General features: G+C 58.6%; 6 protein-coding genes across 6 annotated transcripts; 3 read left to right on the top strand and 3 right to left on the bottom strand.

Moving 5' to 3' along the window:
* Positions 1–389: 389 nt before the first annotated feature.
* On the top strand, positions 390–2,331 carry B0H64DRAFT_437541 (major facilitator superfamily domain-containing protein; the record flags this gene model as incomplete). The annotated part of the gene is made up of 3 exons (XM_062806262.1): positions 390–895; positions 985–1,129; positions 1,213–2,331. The coding sequence occupies 3 exons, from the start codon at positions 390–392 to the stop codon at positions 2,329–2,331; spliced, it is 1,770 nt and encodes a 589-aa protein (XP_062663886.1).
* A 1,763-nt stretch (positions 2,332–4,094) lies between these two features.
* Positions 4,095–5,455, top strand: B0H64DRAFT_414348 (chaperonin 10-like protein; the record flags this gene model as incomplete). Its single annotated transcript, XM_062805027.1, has 6 exons — positions 4,095–4,270; positions 4,353–4,465; positions 4,536–4,616; positions 4,681–5,138; positions 5,202–5,340; positions 5,403–5,455. The coding sequence occupies 6 exons, from the start codon at positions 4,095–4,097 to the stop codon at positions 5,453–5,455; spliced, it is 1,020 nt and encodes a 339-aa protein (XP_062663885.1).
* Positions 5,456–5,994: 539 nt separating this feature from the next.
* Positions 5,995–9,575, bottom strand: B0H64DRAFT_448574 (putative NRPS-like enzyme; the record flags this gene model as incomplete). The annotated part of the gene is made up of 5 exons (XM_062807055.1): positions 5,995–6,495; positions 6,559–7,362; positions 7,433–8,459; positions 8,531–9,279; positions 9,345–9,575. 5 exons carry the CDS (start codon positions 9,573–9,575, stop codon positions 5,995–5,997), a joined length of 3,312 nt encoding a protein of 1,103 aa, XP_062663884.1.
* Positions 9,576–10,509: 934 nt separating this feature from the next.
* On the bottom strand, positions 10,510–12,220 carry B0H64DRAFT_380758 (putative aldo-keto reductase). The gene is made up of 5 exons (XM_062802757.1): positions 11,883–12,220; positions 11,636–11,790; positions 11,424–11,563; positions 11,278–11,340; positions 10,510–11,224 (listed from the first exon to the last, which is right to left on the bottom strand). The coding sequence occupies exons 1-5, from the start codon at positions 11,980–11,982 to the stop codon at positions 10,642–10,644; spliced, it is 1,041 nt and encodes a 346-aa protein (XP_062663883.1). The 5' UTR covers positions 11,983–12,220; the 3' UTR covers positions 10,510–10,641.
* A 570-nt stretch (positions 12,221–12,790) lies between these two features.
* Positions 12,791–13,756, bottom strand: B0H64DRAFT_414345 (O-methyltransferase; the record flags this gene model as incomplete). The annotated part of the gene is made up of 4 exons (XM_062805026.1): positions 12,791–13,008; positions 13,095–13,409; positions 13,493–13,670; positions 13,730–13,756. The coding sequence occupies 4 exons, from the start codon at positions 13,754–13,756 to the stop codon at positions 12,791–12,793; spliced, it is 738 nt and encodes a 245-aa protein (XP_062663882.1).
* A 900-nt stretch (positions 13,757–14,656) lies between these two features.
* B0H64DRAFT_437536 (putative NRPS-like enzyme) lies at positions 14,657–18,347 on the top strand (the record flags this gene model as incomplete). Its single annotated transcript, XM_062806261.1, has 7 exons — positions 14,657–14,930; positions 14,996–15,048; positions 15,114–15,638; positions 15,697–15,742; positions 15,807–17,321; positions 17,393–17,751; positions 17,811–18,347. 7 exons carry the CDS (start codon positions 14,657–14,659, stop codon positions 18,345–18,347), a joined length of 3,309 nt encoding a protein of 1,102 aa, XP_062663881.1.
* Between the last annotated feature and the right edge of the window lie 483 nt (positions 18,348–18,830).

Raw genomic sequence — 18,830 nt, 5'->3', positions numbered from 1 at the left:
ATGTGCTCTGACAACAATGCCATCCGTGCTGTGAAACTCTGTCGAGCTCGACACATGACAAGCTGTTGATTCACACTTCTTCATTCATCAAGGTTCACGTTTGGTGCCTTCGTCAAACTTTGACTCTCTCCGGAAATAGAGGCGTTTTTAAACCCGCTTCATCCGTTCCCGCCGTGCTCCCTCCACTATCAACCGCAGTAGTCGTTGGACTTCCCCAGCTACAAGAGCTGCAACGGCCAACGAGTCTCATGGCTCCAGCTCCAGCTCCAGCTCCAGCTCCAGCCCAATCTTCGACCGCATCGTCCCAAACCCCTACCATCGCAGAAACAGTCAACGTCTCCACCGAAAAGCAAGACCAAGACACGGACAACCACCGAGCACCCACCGCCATGGACGAAAAAAAGGACCACCACGGCCACGACACCCCGACCGAGGCCGCCGCGGTCGACAGCTCGGGGGCCTCGGACGGCCCGCCGAACGAGTCCCACGAACCAACAACAACCAGCAAGAAGGCGACCGTGGCCGTGGTGACGGGCGACTCGGAGCGGGAGCTGCACGGGGTGCGCTGGTTCCTGGTGTGCGCCGCCATCTTCTCGGCCAACATGCTGTTCGGGCTCGACACCACCATCGTCGCCGACATCCAGGGCGCCATCTCCGAGTCCTACGGCGACGTCACGCGCCTCGGCTGGCTCGGAGTCGGCTTCACGCTGGGCTCGACCGTGGGCAGTCTGCCGCTGGGCAAGGCGTTTGGCATCTTCGATGCCAAGTGGGTGTTTATTTCGTGCTTGGTCAATTTTGCCGCCGCGAGTGCCCTGTGCGGCGCCGCGCCGAGTATGAATGCCATGATTGTGGGCAGGGTGTGGGCGGGCGTCGGGGGGGCGGGCATGTACCTTGGGTGAGTCTGGCTGCTATTCTTTTCCCTTTTCGTTTTCTAGCTTTGTGTGAGGAGGTGTCGTTTCGCTGACAGCGCGCCGTGATATGTAGCACGCTCAACCTCTCCACCCTTCTCAGCTCGCCGAAGGAGCAGCCGTTCTACGTCGCATTGACCGGGTTCGTGTACGGGAGCGGGTGTGTCCTGGGCCCCATCGTCGGGGGCGCCTTCGCGGACAGCGCTGCGACCTGGCGTTGGGTGAGTAACGACACGCATCCATCCATCCTGCCCGACGGGGCGATTGTCATATAACAAGCCGGCGAGCTGACCATCCTTGCCAGGCTTTCTACCTCAACCTCTGCATCTTCGCGGCGGGGGCGCCGGTGTACATCTTCCTCCTACCCTCGCTCCCGCGGCGGGCCAACCCCTCCTTCATCAGCAACATGAAGACGATGGACTGGCTCGGCACGCTCCTGACGGCCGGGCTCTACTCGGCCTTCACGATCGCCTTCTCCTTCGGCGGCGTGCTCTGGGAGTACAGCGACGGGCGCACCATCACGATGATCGTCGTGTGGGTCGCCTGCACCGTCGCCTTCGTCGTCACGCAGAAGTACTCGGTCCTGACCAACCCCATCGACCGCCTCTTCCCGGGCGAGTTCCTCCGCGACCCGCAGCTCATCCTCCTCTACATCATCATGTCGTGCGGCGGCGCCTCCCTCTTCGTCTCCATCTACTACATCCCGCTGTTCTTCCTCTTCGTGTACGGCGACTCGGGCGTCGAGGCCGCCGTCCGCCTACTCCCCTTCATCTGCTTCTACGTGGCCACCATCCTGACCTGCGGCGCGATCATGAGCCGCACGGGGTACCACGTGGTGTGGTTCGTCGCCTCGGGCCTCTGCCTGACGGCGGGCGCGGCCTGCATGTACACGGTGCAGGCGTCGACGCCCCTCTCCCACATCCAGGGCTTCGGCGTGCTGCTGGGGCTGGGCATGGCCACCTCCCAGGCCGGCTACGCCGTCGGCAACCTGCTCGTGCGCCCCTCCCGCGCCTCCGAGCTCATCGAGTTCCTCAACGTCAGCCAGGCGTCCAGCCAGCTCATCGGCCTGGCCATCGCCAGCGCCATCTTCCAGACCCAGGCCCTGGGCGGCATGACCGACGTGCTCGCCCCGCTGGGGTTCAACCGCGACGAGATCCAGGCCGCCGTCGCGGGCGCCCGCAGCGAGGTCTTGCAGCAGGTCAGCCCCGAGGTGCGTGAGCGGTGCCTCGACATTATTGTCCATGCCATCTCGCAGTGTTGGCTGTTGGTCGTGGCTGCTGGGTCGCTGTACACGCTCTGCTCGCTGTTCTTGACGCGGTCGAGGTGGATTGTTCGGAAGAGGGACGAGGATGAGGATGATGTGGTGGTGGTGGTGGCGGATAACAGCACGGGTGAGAGTCGCGAGGGTTTGGAGCGGGCTTAATTTGGGATCGGTGGTAGTTATATTAGGTCGGGATGGGTTTGATTGTAGAGGAGGTAATTAGGTAGAGCTTCATGGAGTGGTGTGGGATTGTGTCTAAAATTGCGATGTTTGGGTTGGGTTGAGTGAAAAGCACAGGTACCTACCTACCTAGGTAATTAGAAGGGCGGGCAGCAAATAGGCTCAGTAATATAGTTGGGGGCTTTGTTTGTGCCTAATTAGGGCTGTTCTAAGGTTCTGTGCTATATGTATGTACAAGTTCTTTCCCGCGACTACCTACCTACCTAGGTATTCAACTTGAACGGTTAATACTTCCCGCGGTGGTCCCGCCCACGGGCAGCTAGTTCGCCACGGTAGGTGACCTGGACGTAAATGCCCTCGGTTCGAATCATGACGCTGCCCTCAGAATTGTCGCAGCCCGCATCGGCCCGACGGGGCATCACCGGGCTGCTGCACGGAGTAAACCCCCCTCGGGGTTTCGTAACTGGCTACCTCCCGCAAAGGGGGCTAGCTGGTGAGCTTTTGCTGATTTTCTCATCTACCTTTCTCCTCCTTTGAGTCCTTTCTAGTTATGTTAAACGCTTCTGGTTTTTCAAATTAAACTTAACCGAGCTAGTAAGAATGATACTTGAATCTATAGTGCCTATTATTTACTGTCTTTTGTCTCTACCATTAACTGAATCAATCTATACCTAGCATCATATTTATTGCTATAAAGATTGGGGCTTAGCTTAGCTTAGGTAAGAGTGATTGGTACTATAAGAGCTGCTTTGTGTTTCCTATGGTTTACCTCCTTGGTGTAGTTCTAGTTGAAAAGTAAGTCCACTTCCATCTTGGCACCGAAAATTGCCCAAACTCGGGTTCGGTACTCTACGATAATACACGAGTAGGTAGCATTTCTTTTTAAAAAAATGAAAGAGAAATTCAATAAGGTACGGTTTTGCATTTAACCTTTCGAGAGCAAAATACTTTCTATTTTGCTACTTGTGGTGGGCGGCTGCACTGGCTTCAACCTGACATTCAGCCCTTCCTACCTACACATATTTTCTAACCCCGATTGTGGGTAGCCTTATCCTCCCGATCAACGAAGTTCACAACCAACACCGCAACCGGAATAGGACCAAGAACCTCGACAACTGGTGCAAACTTGTCAAATGAATTCAAAGAAGAGCCGGCACATAAATCAACCGCCACTCGTTTTTACTTTCGGATGCGGGTGGAGGATGTTCCTGCTCCGCCGTTGAGTCGGTTGGCTCTTGCACGACTCCATGATTCCCTTGTTGATCTCTTTCTTTAAGTCTTCCCCTGAGATGGCACGCTAACGCCGGTGGAACGGGTTCGCCGTTAAGTCCGTTGGGAAAGCCGTTGAAGGACGCCAAGACCCACATTTCCACTCCGGCTTCCCCTTTGGTCGGGGTGTAATCGCTGCTGAGTGACAACAGTTGTGTGTGATAGCCCAGACTTTCAAGGAATGCCAGAGGGGGCGTGTCTAGTAGGATGACTCCAGCGGTACCTTGGCCGGAAACTGAAAGCGCAAAGTCCGTAATATTTGGTTGCATCTCCCAAGTTCCGAGTCCAAACTCTCCAACCAATAATTGGAAATTTGGACCCTTGACTCCCCCGAGTTCCCTCCTCGTTATATTATCCAAAACCTCTGCCGTCTTCTCATTTTCATTGTCACACTCACACTCACACTCACACTCACACTCACACTCACAACCGATTTTCATCTCACTCCATCTCAACCCCCAACTCCCAACGACAACATGACGCTCCCCAAGACTTACAAGCAAGCCGCCTTCCACTCGAAAGGCGCGGCCCTGACCGTCGAGGATGCCGAACTGCGACTGCCCGGCCCCGGCGAGGTGCTCGTCAAGGTGGAGGCGTGCGGTGTCTGCTACTCCGACGTGTTTCCCCAGCAGAACATCATGGGCGGTGGATTGTAGGTTCTGCCTTTGCGTGTCAATCTTGAGGGTATGAAACGTACCTAATACTGATTTGATTTTCTTTCCGCCAAAAAATAGCCCTGTCGTCCCGGGCCACGAAATAATCGGCCGTGTGGCTGCTGTTGGAAACGGCGTGGCGGCGTGGAAGGTCGGTGACCGCGTGGGGGCCGGATGGCACGGCGGGCATGACGGTACGGCAATTTCCAAACATCCCGAGGGGGGAGGGGGGGGGGGGGGGGTTCGTTTGCTGATGATGTATAGGAACCTGCTTTGCGTGCAAGAAGGGCATGCACCAGATGTGCGACAACCAAGTCATCAACGGCGCGACCAAGGCCGGTGGATGTGAGTTTCCCAGTGGTGGTAATTAGTAATTTTCCCTCCCAAACCGCTAACCACCCCTATCCAGACGCCGAGTACGTCATCCTGCGCTCCGAGGCCACGGTGCGCGTCCCGGCACATGTCGATGCCGCCAAGTACGCCCCGGCCCTCTGCGCCGGGTTGACCGTGTTCAACTCGCTGCGGCACATGGACGTGAAGCCGGGCGAGACGGTTGCCGTCCAGGGCCTCGGCGGGCTGGGCCACCTGGCCATCCAGGCGGCGCAGCGCATGGGGTACCGCGTGGTCGCCATCAGCCGCGGCGCCGACAAGGAGGCCTTTGCGCGCCAGCTCGGCGCCCACGACTACATCGACTCGAGCAAGGAGGACGCCGGCGAGGCGCTGCGGAGGCTGGGCGGTGCGAGGCTGGCCATGACGACGGCGCCGACGGCCGAGGTCATGGGAACCCTTCTGAAGGGCCTGGGGCCCTTGGGCAAGCTCTTGATTCTCTCGGTTCCTGGTGACGTGCCAGTCGACACGGCAGTCATGGTACGGCGTGACCGTGTGAACCGGGGCAAGCAATTCTGGGTAAAATGGCTAACGTGAAGACAGTTGAAATATGCTGTCTCGGTGCAATGCTGGCCCTGTGGCCACGCGACTGATGCCGAGGATACCATTCAGTTCATGGACCTGCAAAAGGTGGACTGCATGGTGCAGACCTTCCCGCTCGCGAAAGCAAACGAGGCCTTCAGTAAGTTGGTGTCGGGCTTGTCCAAGTAGATTCAGGGGCTAATCGCATTGCGCTACTACTAGACAAGATGATGGACGGGAGCGTCCGTTTCAGGGCTGTTATCGTGATGGAATAGGGGTAAGATCTTGGGGGGAACAGTGCGCGCCGGTGGGGGTTGGGGGGAGAGAGGGGAGGAGAGGAGAGGAGAGGATAGGGGGCGTTGAGGAGTGAAATAGATGGTCAGAGCCGAACACTTGGTGATTTATTGGTGATTGGTGATTGGTGATTGGTGATTGGTGGTTTGTAGACGAAGAATGCATTGGTTCGATCGAGAATTTTCACATTCATGGCGTTACGTACGATGTTGATTCGTTTTCTATCTTCATTATGCTAGCAAGCTGAGCAAAAAGAAATTGCGCGTGGCATCTAACCGAATGCAAACGACGGAGTCAAAGTCAAAGAAAAAGAGACAAGATAAAATATAATATAGTGTCACCAAACCGACGCCGTTAATTGCGAGTCGGCAATTGCACCTCTGGCACATTCACGCATTGACAATTTGACATACTAACTACCTAGGCAGGTACCATCTAGCTAAGTAACTAGTTAGGCACGTAGGGAGGTTCTTTTCTCCAATTGCAACAATATGCGCACCAAGTGATAAATCCCCCACTTTCAGTTTACAACCTTCCAGTTCTCCAACCAGTGTTTCAAGAACTTCTCGATATACCCGTCCTCCAGGACCTTTGGCGGATTGCGAAGCACCGGACAGTCCCGCTGAGCAGCCGTCGTGTCAAACACAACCGCCGACTTTCGACTCGCAGCCCTGACTCCTCCGACGCCATTGGCCACGTGCACTTCTTCGGCTCCGTACTGCTCTTCATAATAATCCAGCAGCTTCACCGCCGGGTTGCGCTCTTCCTGACCCAGAGCCGCACTCGCCCGCAGCTTGGCTAGCCAGAGCGCAGGCGAGACCTCGGCGAAGGGTGGGATGCCCGGCGCGGAACGGAGCACCCGTAGCAGGTCTGACCAGCCGAACGATGCCGGGTTGACCATGTTGTAGAAGATGGGCGGGTTGACGGGGTCGAGGTGGCAGGGCCGGGGCGCCGAGTCGAGCTTGTCAGCCAGCTGGACGATGGCGGTGGCCAGCGTGTCGACGGGAAGCCAGGCGCAGGTCTGTCGGGGGGTGAGCAACAGGGCAGAAATGGTGTACAGAACATGGGTAACTAAAATACTCACCTCATCCAGCGCCGGCAGCGCCCTCAAGAAAAAGACAGACCGAATCAAACTCGGCACAAACTCCTTCTCATTCCACACCCCCTCCGCCGCATCCCCCACCACCTGCCCAACCCGCAGCACATACGCCCTGGCCCCAGCCTCCCGCGCAGCCCGGAGCACCATATGCTCCCCGACAAGCTTGGACTGCGCATACCCCATCGGCGACGCCCACCCCAGATCCGGCACCGACTCTTCCCTGACCACCACCCCACCCGCCTCCTCCCCTTTTGTCACCACCCCCCCATTCACCAAAACCTCCCCGCCCCCGGAAGAAGCCCGCCCCGCAACCCCCACCGAAGACCCAAACAACACCACCGCCGGCTCCCCCCGCTGCTCCAGCGCCATCGCCAACAACGCCCGCAAACCCCTGACATGCGGCTCGAAGCTCCCCAGCCCCAGACCGAAGTGCACCGGCCACGCCAGGTGGATGACCAGCGAGCAGGTCGATGCCAGGTCGGCGTAGACGGATTCGTCGAGGCCGAGCTGCGGGAGGGAGGGGTCGCCGGTGTGGGCGTGGATTTTGGAGGCGGCTGTGGGGTGGGTGTGGAGGAGGTGGGTGAGGCGGCGGGTGCGCAGGGAGGCGTGGATGCGGTTGAGGGCGGGGGGGTCTGATGATGGCGAGGAATCTGAAGGGCGGGTGGGAGGGGAGGTGTCGTTGGGGCTGCTGCTGCTGCGCACGAGGCAGAAGACGCGCGAGATGGAGGGGGAGGTGATGAGCTGCGCGAGGACGTGCGCGCCGATGGAGCCGGTTGCGCCCGTGAGGAGCTGTTGACGAGAAGGAAAGTGGTTAGTCTGAGGACGAGAGATGTCAGGGTGAATGAGGACGCTGTCTTACCACTGTCTTGCCGAAACCGCCATACTTCGAAATCAGGTCTTCCATCTGGCTCTTTGCCGGGATCGCGTCGGGCCTTGCCTCTCCGTCCTGCAGTTGTCCCTGACCCAGCGAGTGGAGGAAGCGTGCGAGCGCCCTACCGCTGCCGCTCTCGTAGACAATGTTGGAAGGCAGATGCCGTCCCTGCAAGTCCAGCCGTCGGAGGAGTGCCCGGCGCATCTGCAACGCCTGGAGGCTGTCGACGCCAGCGGCAAAGAAATCAGCGTCCTCCGACGCCAGCGGCCGGCCTGTCGCCTCCTGGAAAACACCGGCCACCAGAGCCACCAGCTCGTCCAGACCCAAGCCGGTAAGTGGCAGCCGCTCCTTTTGCTCATGGTCACCGGTGGCCGAAGTCCCATCTTCCATGCCCGTGTAGAGGTCATCAATGACCTGCGCAAACCCGTTGTACACCTGAGCCCGGATGATGCTGCCTTTGTCGGTGCGCGGGTAGTCAACTTCAGCGCCCAGCACGGCCACCATGTCGCGCGAGATCTGGCTGAAGGCCTCAGCCGCAGCATTGGCTTCCTCAACCGCAGGCCAGACGGCGTCGAGGTAATCACCGTCCGACAAGCCCTGCTCATCACTCGCGCGGAAGAGGAGCAGCCCCGGAACAGGCCTCTCGATGCCCACGACAACAGCCTCGCGCACGAGCGGGTGCTGGCGGATGCGGCCCTCGATGGGCAGCGGGAGCACCTTCTCGCCCGTGACGAGGGTGACGCGGTCGTCGAGGCGCGTGATGCACTTCCAGGCGTCGGGGATGGTGGGGTGCGGCGCGAAGACGTCCTTGGACCGCCACGACCCCGGCACCGGCGAGTCCGAGTTGCTCGTCGACAGGCCCGGGTGGCCCGGTAGGTAGACGGCTTCGAACAAGCCGTCGCCGAGTGGGTCCATGTGGATGAACGATCGGTGGTAGGCGTAGAAACGCACATAGTTCCAGCTGTCGTCGCCGGGGGCCCGTCCCATTGTGTCGCCTGCCAGCCCGGCTTCGGTGCTGTTGTGGGTGAGACCCTGGGTCAGTCTTGTTCTTGTTATTGGTGACTTTGTGGTATTTGGACTACTTACGTGCCGAAAACAACAGCCAGGTTGACGCCCTCACCCACCAGCCGATCACCGAGCTCATCAGGCGTCTTTGCGCCCGCGCTAGTGACCATCTTGGCCGACTTGAGGTGAGCCACGCCCTCGGGCGTCTCGGCCAGCAGGCCCAACACATACGGCACCACGTGGATGGCGTCCGGGCGGAGCTGGCGGACGGCCAGGACGAGGTTCTCGGTCGTCAGCGGCATGGTCGCGCTGTACATGTTGGCCGTCTTGGCCCGGTACATGGCCTGCAGGCATGTTGAGACGCCGTACAGGTGGTACCACGGCAGTGGGTTGAAGTTGTGCATTCCAGCGCCCTGGAGCGCGTGCGTCAGGAGTGCTCGGTGGCTCACCGTCACGGGCTTGGGCAGTCCCGTGCTTCCGGACGAGTGCATGATCAAGGCTGGCCGTGTGTTTTCCTCCTCACGGTCGAAGCTTCTCTCGAACCGAGGACCGGAACTGATGCTCCCTGAGTCGTAGTCCTCTCGGGTCGGGATGGGGAGACTTTTGACGGCATAGTCAGAGGCAACCGCTGCGACCTTGTCCGTGATGGCGGTGGCAGCGCCATGTACCAAGACAGTGCATCCTGTCTGCTTAAGGAGGTTCAGGATAGCTGGTGGTGGGATCCGTAACGATAGACACAGCGGCGTGTAGCCAAGTCGGCTGAGGGCAAACACAGACACAACGTAGTCGACATTCGATGGGGCGAGCAGTCCAACTGGGCCACGGCCGCCCTGGCAAAAAGGGGTAAGCAGAAGATCAGCCAAGGATCCCCGATTTAATGACTAGGTTGACTTACAGACTCAAGGCCGAGTGATATGTATTTCTTCACAGCTCCATCAACGAAGCAGTCGAGCTGCTTGCCTGTGAAGCCTTCATACTCGTCAATCCGGTCAGAGTATTTAGGGTAGCCCAGGATGGGCGCCTGGAGCTCGTCATTGGCTCGGTGGCGGATGATGTCGTCCAGCACCTTCAGATCACCATACTCCTGGTACAACTGCTGAACACGGTCTTGGGTCAGACGAGACATGGTAGATAGTTTTACTAGACAAAAGCTTGAGCGGAAATCTAATGCGTAAAGAGAGCTAGATAGCCCTGGCTTGCGGAATAAATCAGAACAAGGAACGTATGTATAACCAGCTATTTTTCCATTTCTCTCGACTACCTGCGTACACCGTGCTCCTTTCCGGGTTCCCGTGTTGATGCCAGTGCCCATACCTCGCGGCATTTCCAGCTCCCAAATCTGCCTGGAGCCGGCAGGTGCCCGAATCGGTCGGCGTCGCCTTCGAAGAACAAAACCGGCCCGCGCCGGAGTCTCTGGGATGCATGGGTCCGGCACACTCGCGATATCGCGTCTCGGCGCAGCTGAATAGACGGATTCCGCGGCCCACCGCGGTATAGTAAGCATGAAACCAGAACCAAGGGAGTGTATTTAGATAAATGTAACGAGTTCCTTGCTTCAATCCTATCAAAATATGGCGCCACGTGTACACAGTACGAGGGGAAGGGGGGGGGCTCGAGGAGGATTCCGATATCAACTCCGGATAGCTCCCCCTTGTCTGGGCCAAGACCTTCGGCATATGTCGATGCAGGGTATTGAGCTATCGCTGCCACATCTGGAGAACTTGCGCGTCGTCACCCGGTCTTAGTAAGGATCAAGCTTGTTGGGGGCCGTTGTGTAACCTTTACATTTTGCCTGCTTACTACCGGCATTACCCATCAAGGTTGGTATGGCCCGCGAGGTACCAGGATGCATCCTCGGGACTGGGATACGGCGCCCTTTGGGGTATTCCACGCTCCGAGGTGAAACAGTTGGCGAAGGAGTGCAGCATTCGTCACTATCCTGGTACTGGAGGATCTGCCCAGGCGCTTGATATTGCAGACGAGGTATGTACCTGGGTTATTTGTAAGCTTCAAGCTGCAATTTTTCAAAGCATGCCACTTGAGCAGGAAGATATTAGTAATTAGGTAGATCATAATAACCATGTTGAATGATAAGGTTAAACTTCTAAGTTCTGTCTAAGTCCTAACCAACCAACCAAGAAACGAGTGTACCATGACTAACAACAACTCAGCCAGCCACACGCATGGCACCGTCACTTTGGGGGCGGAGTATCCTTGACCAGAGCCCCCATCAGATGCTCGGCTACGCGGGTACCGACGATCTCGGTGCGCGCAATGGCCTCCCGGACCAGGGCATCCTCCTCATCCGACAGCTCCACCGCGTACGCGCCCAGGTTCTCCTCCAGATACCGCACCTTCTTGGTGCCGGGGATGGGGAAGATGTCCTCCCCCTGGCGCATCATCCAAGCCAGCGTCAACTGGCCGCTGGAGCAACCCTTGCGTTCCGCTAGCCCCTCCAGCGTGCGCACCAGCTGCAGGTTGCGGTCGAAGTTGGCCGCCGAGAAGCGCGGGATGGTACGCCGGAAGTCGCCCGGCTCGAAGTCGTCGGGCGATTTGTACTGGCCCGTCAGCATGCCGCGCCCGAGCGGTGAGTAAGCTACCGTTGCGATGCCGAGGCGCCGGCAGCAGGCCAGCAGGCCTACCGACGGGTCCTCGATGTCCATGCTGAAGGGCGAGTACTCGATCTGGTAGGCTGCGATCGGGTGCACCGCGGACCCCCGCTCGAGCGTGTCGACGCCGCACTCGCTGAAGCCGAGGTAGCGTACCTTGCCGGCGCTGGAGGCTGAGTCAGTGGTGCTGTAGCCATCTTTCTGGGAGTCTTGACTTACTCGATGAATTCTTTCATGGTCGCCACTATCTCCTCGACGGGCGTCTCGCCGCTGAAACGGTGGCTGATGACAGGGTACCACGCGGCGTTCGTTAGTAGACTGTCCTCGAGCATGCGTAAGTTCAAGTTTGGGAACGGCAACCTCACCAATACAAAAGGTCAATATGGTCAGTTTGCAACCGCTCGAGGCTCTCGGTCACCGACTGGCGGATGTACTCGGGGTCGTTCCGAATCGCCCGCCCGCCATCGGAAGACACCTTGTTCCCGAACTTCGTAGCCAGGAATATCTAACCAGACGAGAGAGAGACCACCAAGTCAGCTCAAACCTACACAGCCCATAAGGAAGAAGAGAGACCTACCTCATCCCGCTTGCCCGTCCGCGCGAACCACTTCCCGAGCAGCTCCTCGCTGTCCCCATACAGGGCCGCCGAGTCCCAGTGGGTGCAGCCAAGCTCGTAGGCCCGGTCGAGGAAGGCCAGGCGCTCCTCGTCGGGGGGTGGCGAGCCGTAGAAGGCTGGGGAAGTGCTCAAGAGTTAGCTACCATGCAGAGTTGTGCGAGATTCACCCCCAACCTCGGTCTGGTCTGACCACCCAAAGACAACTCACAGCTAAGCCCCATTAGCCCTAGTCCGAGGGCGGGAATGTACGGACCGTCCCGGCCGAGGCGGCGCAGGATCACGCTCCGTTTCCGTTCAGCAGCCGCCATTTCTTTGGACTGCGCCACAATAGTATCAGTGTGTAATTGTCAAGCAGCAATTTGGAGTGGGCGAAAGAGTTGAGAGCCGTGACTTTCAAGCTGATTTGAGACGGAGCTGACGTCGGTGTTATCGCGTCTTAGAGTTATTTGGATGCGGGGGTTGGGCGAGGTTGCATGACCGTAAACCAGCTAATAAGATATCTGGTTCAGGTCTCAAACTGGCAATGAATAACCGTGAGTATCAGAGTTGCAGCCCATGTATGCAGTGATGCGGCGTGATATGCCGGCTGCCCGACCCGAAGGGATCCTATCAGTACTACACTACATACATCCGTACATCCGTATGTATATGCGCTCCTTCGACTCGGAAAGTTTAGGATGCATGTAAATGACGAGACGCTGGGGGTTCTCCGGAGTTTCCCGATTGGTGACCATCTTCGTTTTGTTTACAGCCTTTTCTGAACTCCGGCATTATCAACTTGCGGGGCATCACTTTGCTGACATTGCTTAAACGACTTGTACATACATATCACCCTCCCTCGGATGTGGTCAGATGTGGACCGGGCGAAGCCCACATGGATCGAGTATACGACGGGGTTCTCCAAATAAACACCAGGTACATACACAGGGGTTCAGGGGTTCAGGGGTTCACAGCAGATAGAGTATATTGGATGATCTGCAGCAGTGACTACCGAGCACGCAATCCCACCCCTCCCCCACCCTGCGGTCCTCCCTGCAATATGTAAGAGCCGCCCCCACCCCTCCCCCACTCAGCGCGGAGATGGTACGGACACGGCCCATCAGCGCCGGGAACGGATCAGTTGATGAAGCCGTTGGAGCCGCCGGCGACGTCCTTCCACTTGATCAGCGTCAGGCCGTCGTACACGGGCAGCAGGATCGAGTCGACGCGGGGATCGGCCTTGCAGAACCGGTTGAAGCGGTCCAGGGCCTTGCCGTTAGCCGTCCAGTACGGGCGCACCTTGTCGGGCAGCTGCGGGTTCGACTCGGTCGAGATGGTCATGCCGCGCGCGAAGACTGTACATGTCCATGTCAGCAAACTCCGTCCTTCCCCTTTCTTTCACACACCCCTCCTCGGTTGCAGGTCGGGTCCTGATGCTTACTGTTGTCGCATAGGATCAGTCCGTTCGGGCTGAGAAGGTTCCGGTCGAGGATCTTGGTGACGTAGTCCTGGTAGCCGTCCTTGTTGGCGTCGACGAAGATCAGGTCGAACTGGCCCGTCAGCCGGGGGATGCTGTCGCCCGCGGGGCCCTCGATCAACTTGACGCGGTCGTTGAGACCGTACTTGTCAAAGGTGCGCCGGGACGCCGCGATCATCTTGGGGTCCAGCTCGAGCGTGATGATCTCGGACTGGAGCGACCCAGTCGCCTCGTGCCACGCCATGGCGCTGTAGCCGGTGAAGCAGCCGATCTCGAGGACTGCCGGTTCGGAGAGAGCAATGCATCAGCGGCTATCTTGTAATGTAACCCCCCTCGGGGCGGAAGTAGATTGGGATGCATACTGCGCTTGGGCTTCAGGAGCGAAGCCAGGAACTTCATGGTGGCGCCCTGGAGAGGCGAGGACATCTTGTCGGCGTCCTCGAACTGGGTGCAAGTCCAGTCCCAGAGCTCGTTCATGTTGCCGGAAACGTCATCCGAGACGTTGGTGCAGTACTCGGTAACGGTGGCTGCCATCTCGGGCTGCGTTCCACTGTTAGCCACCCATCTCTGCCGGCGTGGGATGTTCCCAAGGCACTCACCGTGAAGGAGAGAACGCTGGTCAACATGGTTGCGGTTGTGATGTCTTTTTTGCTTAACAAAGGCGGTTGGTTGATACGGATTGTTGTTGAAGTGTCGAGTCTGTCTGTCTGTCTGTCTGTCTGTCTGTCTGTCTGTCTGTCTGTCTGTCTGTCTGTCTGTCTAAACATCCATTCATCCCTAGTGGGCGTCTAGCACGAGGACTAAATATCGTCGTCTCGACGGCCACCTCACCCCCCCTCCACCGGCTCCCGCCGAAGTCGGCTACCTCTTCCGTACGGAACGGTCAATCTTGGTCCACCCCCTTGCTGTAGTAGCAGTGCCGGGGAGGCACGGAATGCCGGAGAAAAGCGGGCCTTATGATTTCCCGGAGACACTCAAACGGGACCATGGCCCCCGGGTCGTAGTGCATTACTGATAGGAGGTGATCCACGAGGAGCATGAGGCTCCTTGGAGATAATGCCATTTTGAGCCGGAGTCCGAAAAGGAGAAGGGAAAAGGCCATGTTCTTGAGGAGGAAGGAGAGAAAGGAGAGAAAGGAGAGAAAGGGGGCCGTCACGATTAGCCCTACCGGATCCAATACCCGCCGTGTCCGGTAATCCTTCCCAAGCCACCCGGTGCCGTGGTGCCGTAAGCTCGGCCGCGGACTCCGTCGTGGGGGCACAGCCGTGTTGATGCCGGTCGTTCGCAAGACACAGTTTTGCCTTGCCATGGGGAGGCTCAAGGTGTTCTGATAGCGCAGCGTCGGCAAGGCTGAGGTCGGTCAACGGGTCTCGCACCATACATATCGGTATGTGCTACTAAAGACGTGCAAGTCCATGAAACGGACACGTCCTAGGCCGGCTGGAGCACCAAGTCTTCTCAAGCATTGCTTCTCCTGAACGTGTCAGCCAACCACCAGAGTACTGTGAATCAGAAGCACGTCGACCATGTCTGAAGCCCGGCCTCGTGACGACATCCCCGAGGTGTTCCAAGCCTCAGCTGCCGTCGCAGGGCGGCTCACACACTTGATCCCAGACGAGCTCGCTCTCGCGGTCCCCGACCATCCTTTGTTTGCCTATGCCAAAACAAATAAACCGGCAGATGGCTTCGTCGACGTCACAGCGCGCCAGTTCGCCCGTGGCGTCAACCGCGCCAGTTGGTATCTCAAAGACTTGCTGGGAGAGCCAACCAACTTCGAGACGATAGGCTACATGGGACCGAGTGAGCAATACCACTTACTGTAACCCCTACATATGTTCAAAGGCTGATTGTGCGTGTTTGGCAAGGTGACCTTCGTTACTTCTTCTTGATGTTTGGGGCCATCAAAGTTGGCTATAAGGTCGGTCTTTGGATTTGCAGCACGCCAACCCTCGAGTTTTGCTGACACGCTCTGTGGTCGGTTAGATGCTTTTTACCTCGCCTCGTAACAACCTAGACGGGCATCTCCACGTGCTCGCAGGCGCCGACTGCCATGTGTTCCTCAGCGCCAACGGCACGAACGTCGACAGCATCCTGGAGGCGCGGCGCATGCGGACGGCCATCGTGCCGGAGCTTGCCGACATGCTGGAAGGCACGGAGCCTGTTGCCGTGTACCCATACACTAAGACCTTCGAGGAAGCGTGCATGGACCCGTGCCTGGTGCTGCACACGACCGGGTCGACCGGCCTGCCCAAGCCCATTGTCTGGAAGAACGCCAACCTAGCTTCCTACGAGGCGTGGCGGACTGTCCCTGCCGTCGACGGCTACGTGCCCACGACAGCGGTCTACCAGCAGGCCCGGCGTGCGTACACTAGCATGCCGCTGTTTCACACTAGCGGACTCAACGCCGGGATCACGTGGAGCCTGTTGTGTGGTGTGACACTCGTGTACGGCGCGCCCAAGGTGGTCCCGAACGCCGGGTATGCCGATGAGATGCACCTTCACGCCGGCGTCGACGCCACCATGGGTGCCCCCAGCATCTATGAGGAGCTGAGCCGCGACCCCCGAGTCCCGGAGGAGGCTGGATAAGATGCAGTACGTGGTGGCCAGCGGAGGTAAGTGCACTGGCGAGGCGATGAGCGAGACGGAGGAGCAGGCTATTGACATAGCGACCCGCAGCACCCCTTTCTCAGACGGCTGGCCGCATCATCTCGAAGCACTCGCGCGTCATCTCCAACCTCGGTTCCACAGAGACGTCCTGCCTTCAACGTCTGTCGCCGTCGGTCGCTGACTGGGATTTCTTCTACTGGCACCCCAGCCATTCCGGCATTGAGATGCGCGAGTACACGCCGGGCCTCTTCGAACTCTTCCTCGTCCGTAAACCGGGGTTGGAGCGGTACCAGGGTATTTTTGCCACTTTCCCAAGCATTTCGGAGTGGAGCATGAGCGACCTGTATGAGCGGCATCCCGACCCGGCCAAGCCGTTCCTGTATCGGTACAAGGGCCGCAAGGACGATGTTATCGTCCTCAGCAACGGCGAGAAAGTAAGCCCCGCGCTCATGGAGGCCACGCTGAACAGCAGCCCGCTGGTCAAGGGCGCCATGGTGGTCGGTCGCGGCAGGTTCCAGCCCGCAGTGCTGCTCGATTTGACTGCCGAACCGCCGCGAACAGCCAAGGGCAGGCATGAGCTGATCGACCAGCTGCTTCCCTTCATCGCCGAGGCCAATGCCCATGCGCCGGCCCACGGCCAGCTGGATCGGTACCACGTCCTCTTCGCGGATCCGCAGCGCCCTGTACAGTACCTAGGCCAGGGCAAAATGCAGAGGCTGCGGACCTACGCGCTGTACGAGGCCGATATCGACAAACTGTACCGGTCCGTCGAGGAGCCCGAGGAACTCGCTGAGCTTAACAAGGACATGGCCCCATTAGACTTGAGTAGCAAGTATGGCGCGAGTGAATGGCTGCGTGCACTGATCGCTGAAGTGGCGGGTATCAGTATCAGTAACGGCGATGGCGATATCTTCGAGGCTGGTGTTGATTCTCTCCAGGTGATCAAGATGGCGCGCGAGATCCGCATGACGGCCAAACGGGGGCAGGCGCCAGCAAGCCTCGCCGAGTTCTCCCCAAGGTTCATCTATGCCAACCCAACCGTGAACCAGCTTGGGGCCCTCATGTTTGACGCAGCATCGAGGCGTGAAGTTGCCGCGCCGCTCTTGAAACAAGACCCTGATGGCAAGCCCTCTGCGACGGTGCTGGTGGAAGTCGAGGAGGTGACGGGCTCAGAAACGCCGCCCTGGTCTTCCAGCTCAGACTCGGAAGAGGACGATGCTGACGCGGACCTGGCCAGGTCACTGCTCGAGGAGTACACTCGCTTACTTCCCCCACTCCGGTCGGGGCGGCCGGCCACAACCGAGCGATCCGGCGAGATGACTGTCATACTCACCGGGAGCACCGGGTCCCTGGGGCCATACATCCTCGAAGCGCTCAACCGCAACCCAAAGGTGGCCCGTGTAATCTGCCTCAACCGCAGTGCTAAGGCAGCGGAGCGACACGCTCTGCTGTGTTCCGCACGGGGTTTCGCTGCTTTACCCCCGTCGCGTGTGCAGTTCCTCAAGGCCGACCTATCGCTGCCGCAGCTCGGCCTCGGACGCGCCTCATACGGCATGCTTGTGAGCTCTGTGACACATATAATCCGTGAGTATACTGGCCCCACCCCACCCCTTCCAAACAAGCGCCACGATGCAGTCGCAGCTAACTGCAAACAGACAACCAGTGGCCCGTTAACTTCAACTGGCCGCTGCAGTCATTCCGGCCACATATCCACGGCGTGATCAACCTCGCCCACTTAGCCCACGCGTCTCGACACAATGCCTTAGTGCTTTTTGTGTCCAGCGTGTCGACCGTCGCATCCTTGCCTAGCGGCACGGCGCCGGAGGCACCGATTCACGACGTTGGCGCCGCGGCCCCGATGGGATATGGCCGGTCCAAGCTGGTAGCCGAGATTCTGCTAGACCGGGCCTCGCAGCGCAGTGGCGTACGCTCCGCTGTCTGCCGCGTTGGCATCGTTGCTGGGCCCGTCGAGAGCACGGCGGGGATGTGGAATAAGCACGAGTATATTCCATCGGTAAGTGCGCCATCAGTACAGACATCTAGCACTTGGACGTCGCTTACCCCGCACCGCAGATAATGGTATCGTCGGCCCATCTCGGCGTCTTTCCGGCTACATTTCCGTCTCGAGACCGGATCGATTGGCTCCCCGTCGACAGGTTGGCCATTGTCCTTCTGGAGATCCTACACACAGTTTCGTCTGCCCGCCCGACCGCCACGCAAGACGGGACACACGTCTTCCACGTCGTCAACCCCCGCGCCGCCTCGTGGCACGCCGACCTGTCTCCAGTCATCGCGGGTGCACTGGGCGTGCGCGAGGTCGACTTCTCCGAGTGGGTGTCGGCGCTGCGAGCGAGTGCGGACGAAGCCATCGCAAGTGGGCACATCGATCTAGACCGCAACCCAGCAATCCGACTACTCGAGTTCTACGAGGGCGCGGCAGCGGCTGACTCGCCACGCATGTTGACCTCGGAGAGGGCCGAAGATGCGAGTTTGGCGCTGGCGAAGGTCGGCCCGGTGGGGCAGAAATGGCTGCGCGTTTGGCTTGAGCAGTGGGGTCTCACTCGAGGCAGACCCGATTCACCTGAGCTGCGCGTACTGAAATTGCTGTAATTAGAGAGATAGATTCTTAGAATCACGAGAATAGAATAAATTGTTGTCTCTGGAATTGGTCAAGGTTGCACATTTAGGTGTGTTTGAGATGCAATAATTCTTCACGTGAAGTAAGGTAGTTATGGTTTTGCAATAAGAATCGAAAGCCGCGATGATTCGAGATGACGACCCTGGAGATTACTGTGGATTGTCTCGGGCTTGTGACGTCTGACCGCCTTCTGAAGCAGGCATCCCTCCCCACTGTGCACGTGCCTTTCGCGGGGAAAACACTCGCTTCAAAAATAAAGTCGACATTTTCCTTCTCGAGGGTGGATACGGCGGCAGAAAGCTCAGAAGACATTAATGCTGCGGGTTCACCAACAGCTGGATTCCCTCTCTATCATCGGGCCGCAAAGCAAAACAATTATGTCCGACCAGTTGTTGTCCATAAACCCGCCATCCCACCAATCGACCCCTTAACCTCTGTCGATTTCCCCCCGATTT

This window comes from Chaetomium fimeti (assembly GCF_033439085.1).
Source record: "Chaetomium fimeti strain CBS 168.71 chromosome Unknown B0H64scaffold_1, whole genome shotgun sequence".
Classification (NCBI taxonomy): Eukaryota; Fungi; Ascomycota; class Sordariomycetes; order Sordariales; family Chaetomiaceae; genus Chaetomium; species Chaetomium fimeti.
The sequence above is the reverse complement of the archived record's forward strand: the minus strand, read 5'-3'. Positions and strand labels throughout refer to the sequence as shown.

What these genes read in the sequence shown, in the direction of transcription:
- B0H64DRAFT_380758 (XM_062802757.1), bottom strand. Translation starts at nt 11,982, where the DNA reads ATGGCGGCTGCTGAACGGAAACGGAGCGTGATCCTGCGCCGCCTCGGC. An exon ending in AGGGCTAATGGGGCTTAGCT is followed by an intron (nt 11,791 to 11,882) that starts GTGAGTTGTCTT and finishes GCACTTCCCCAG; the next exon opens with CCTTCTACGGCTCGCCACCC. An exon ending in GGACGGGCAAGCGGGATGAG is followed by an intron (nt 11,564 to 11,635) that starts GTAGGTCTCTCT and finishes TCGTCTGGTTAG; the next exon opens with ATATTCCTGGCTACGAAGTT.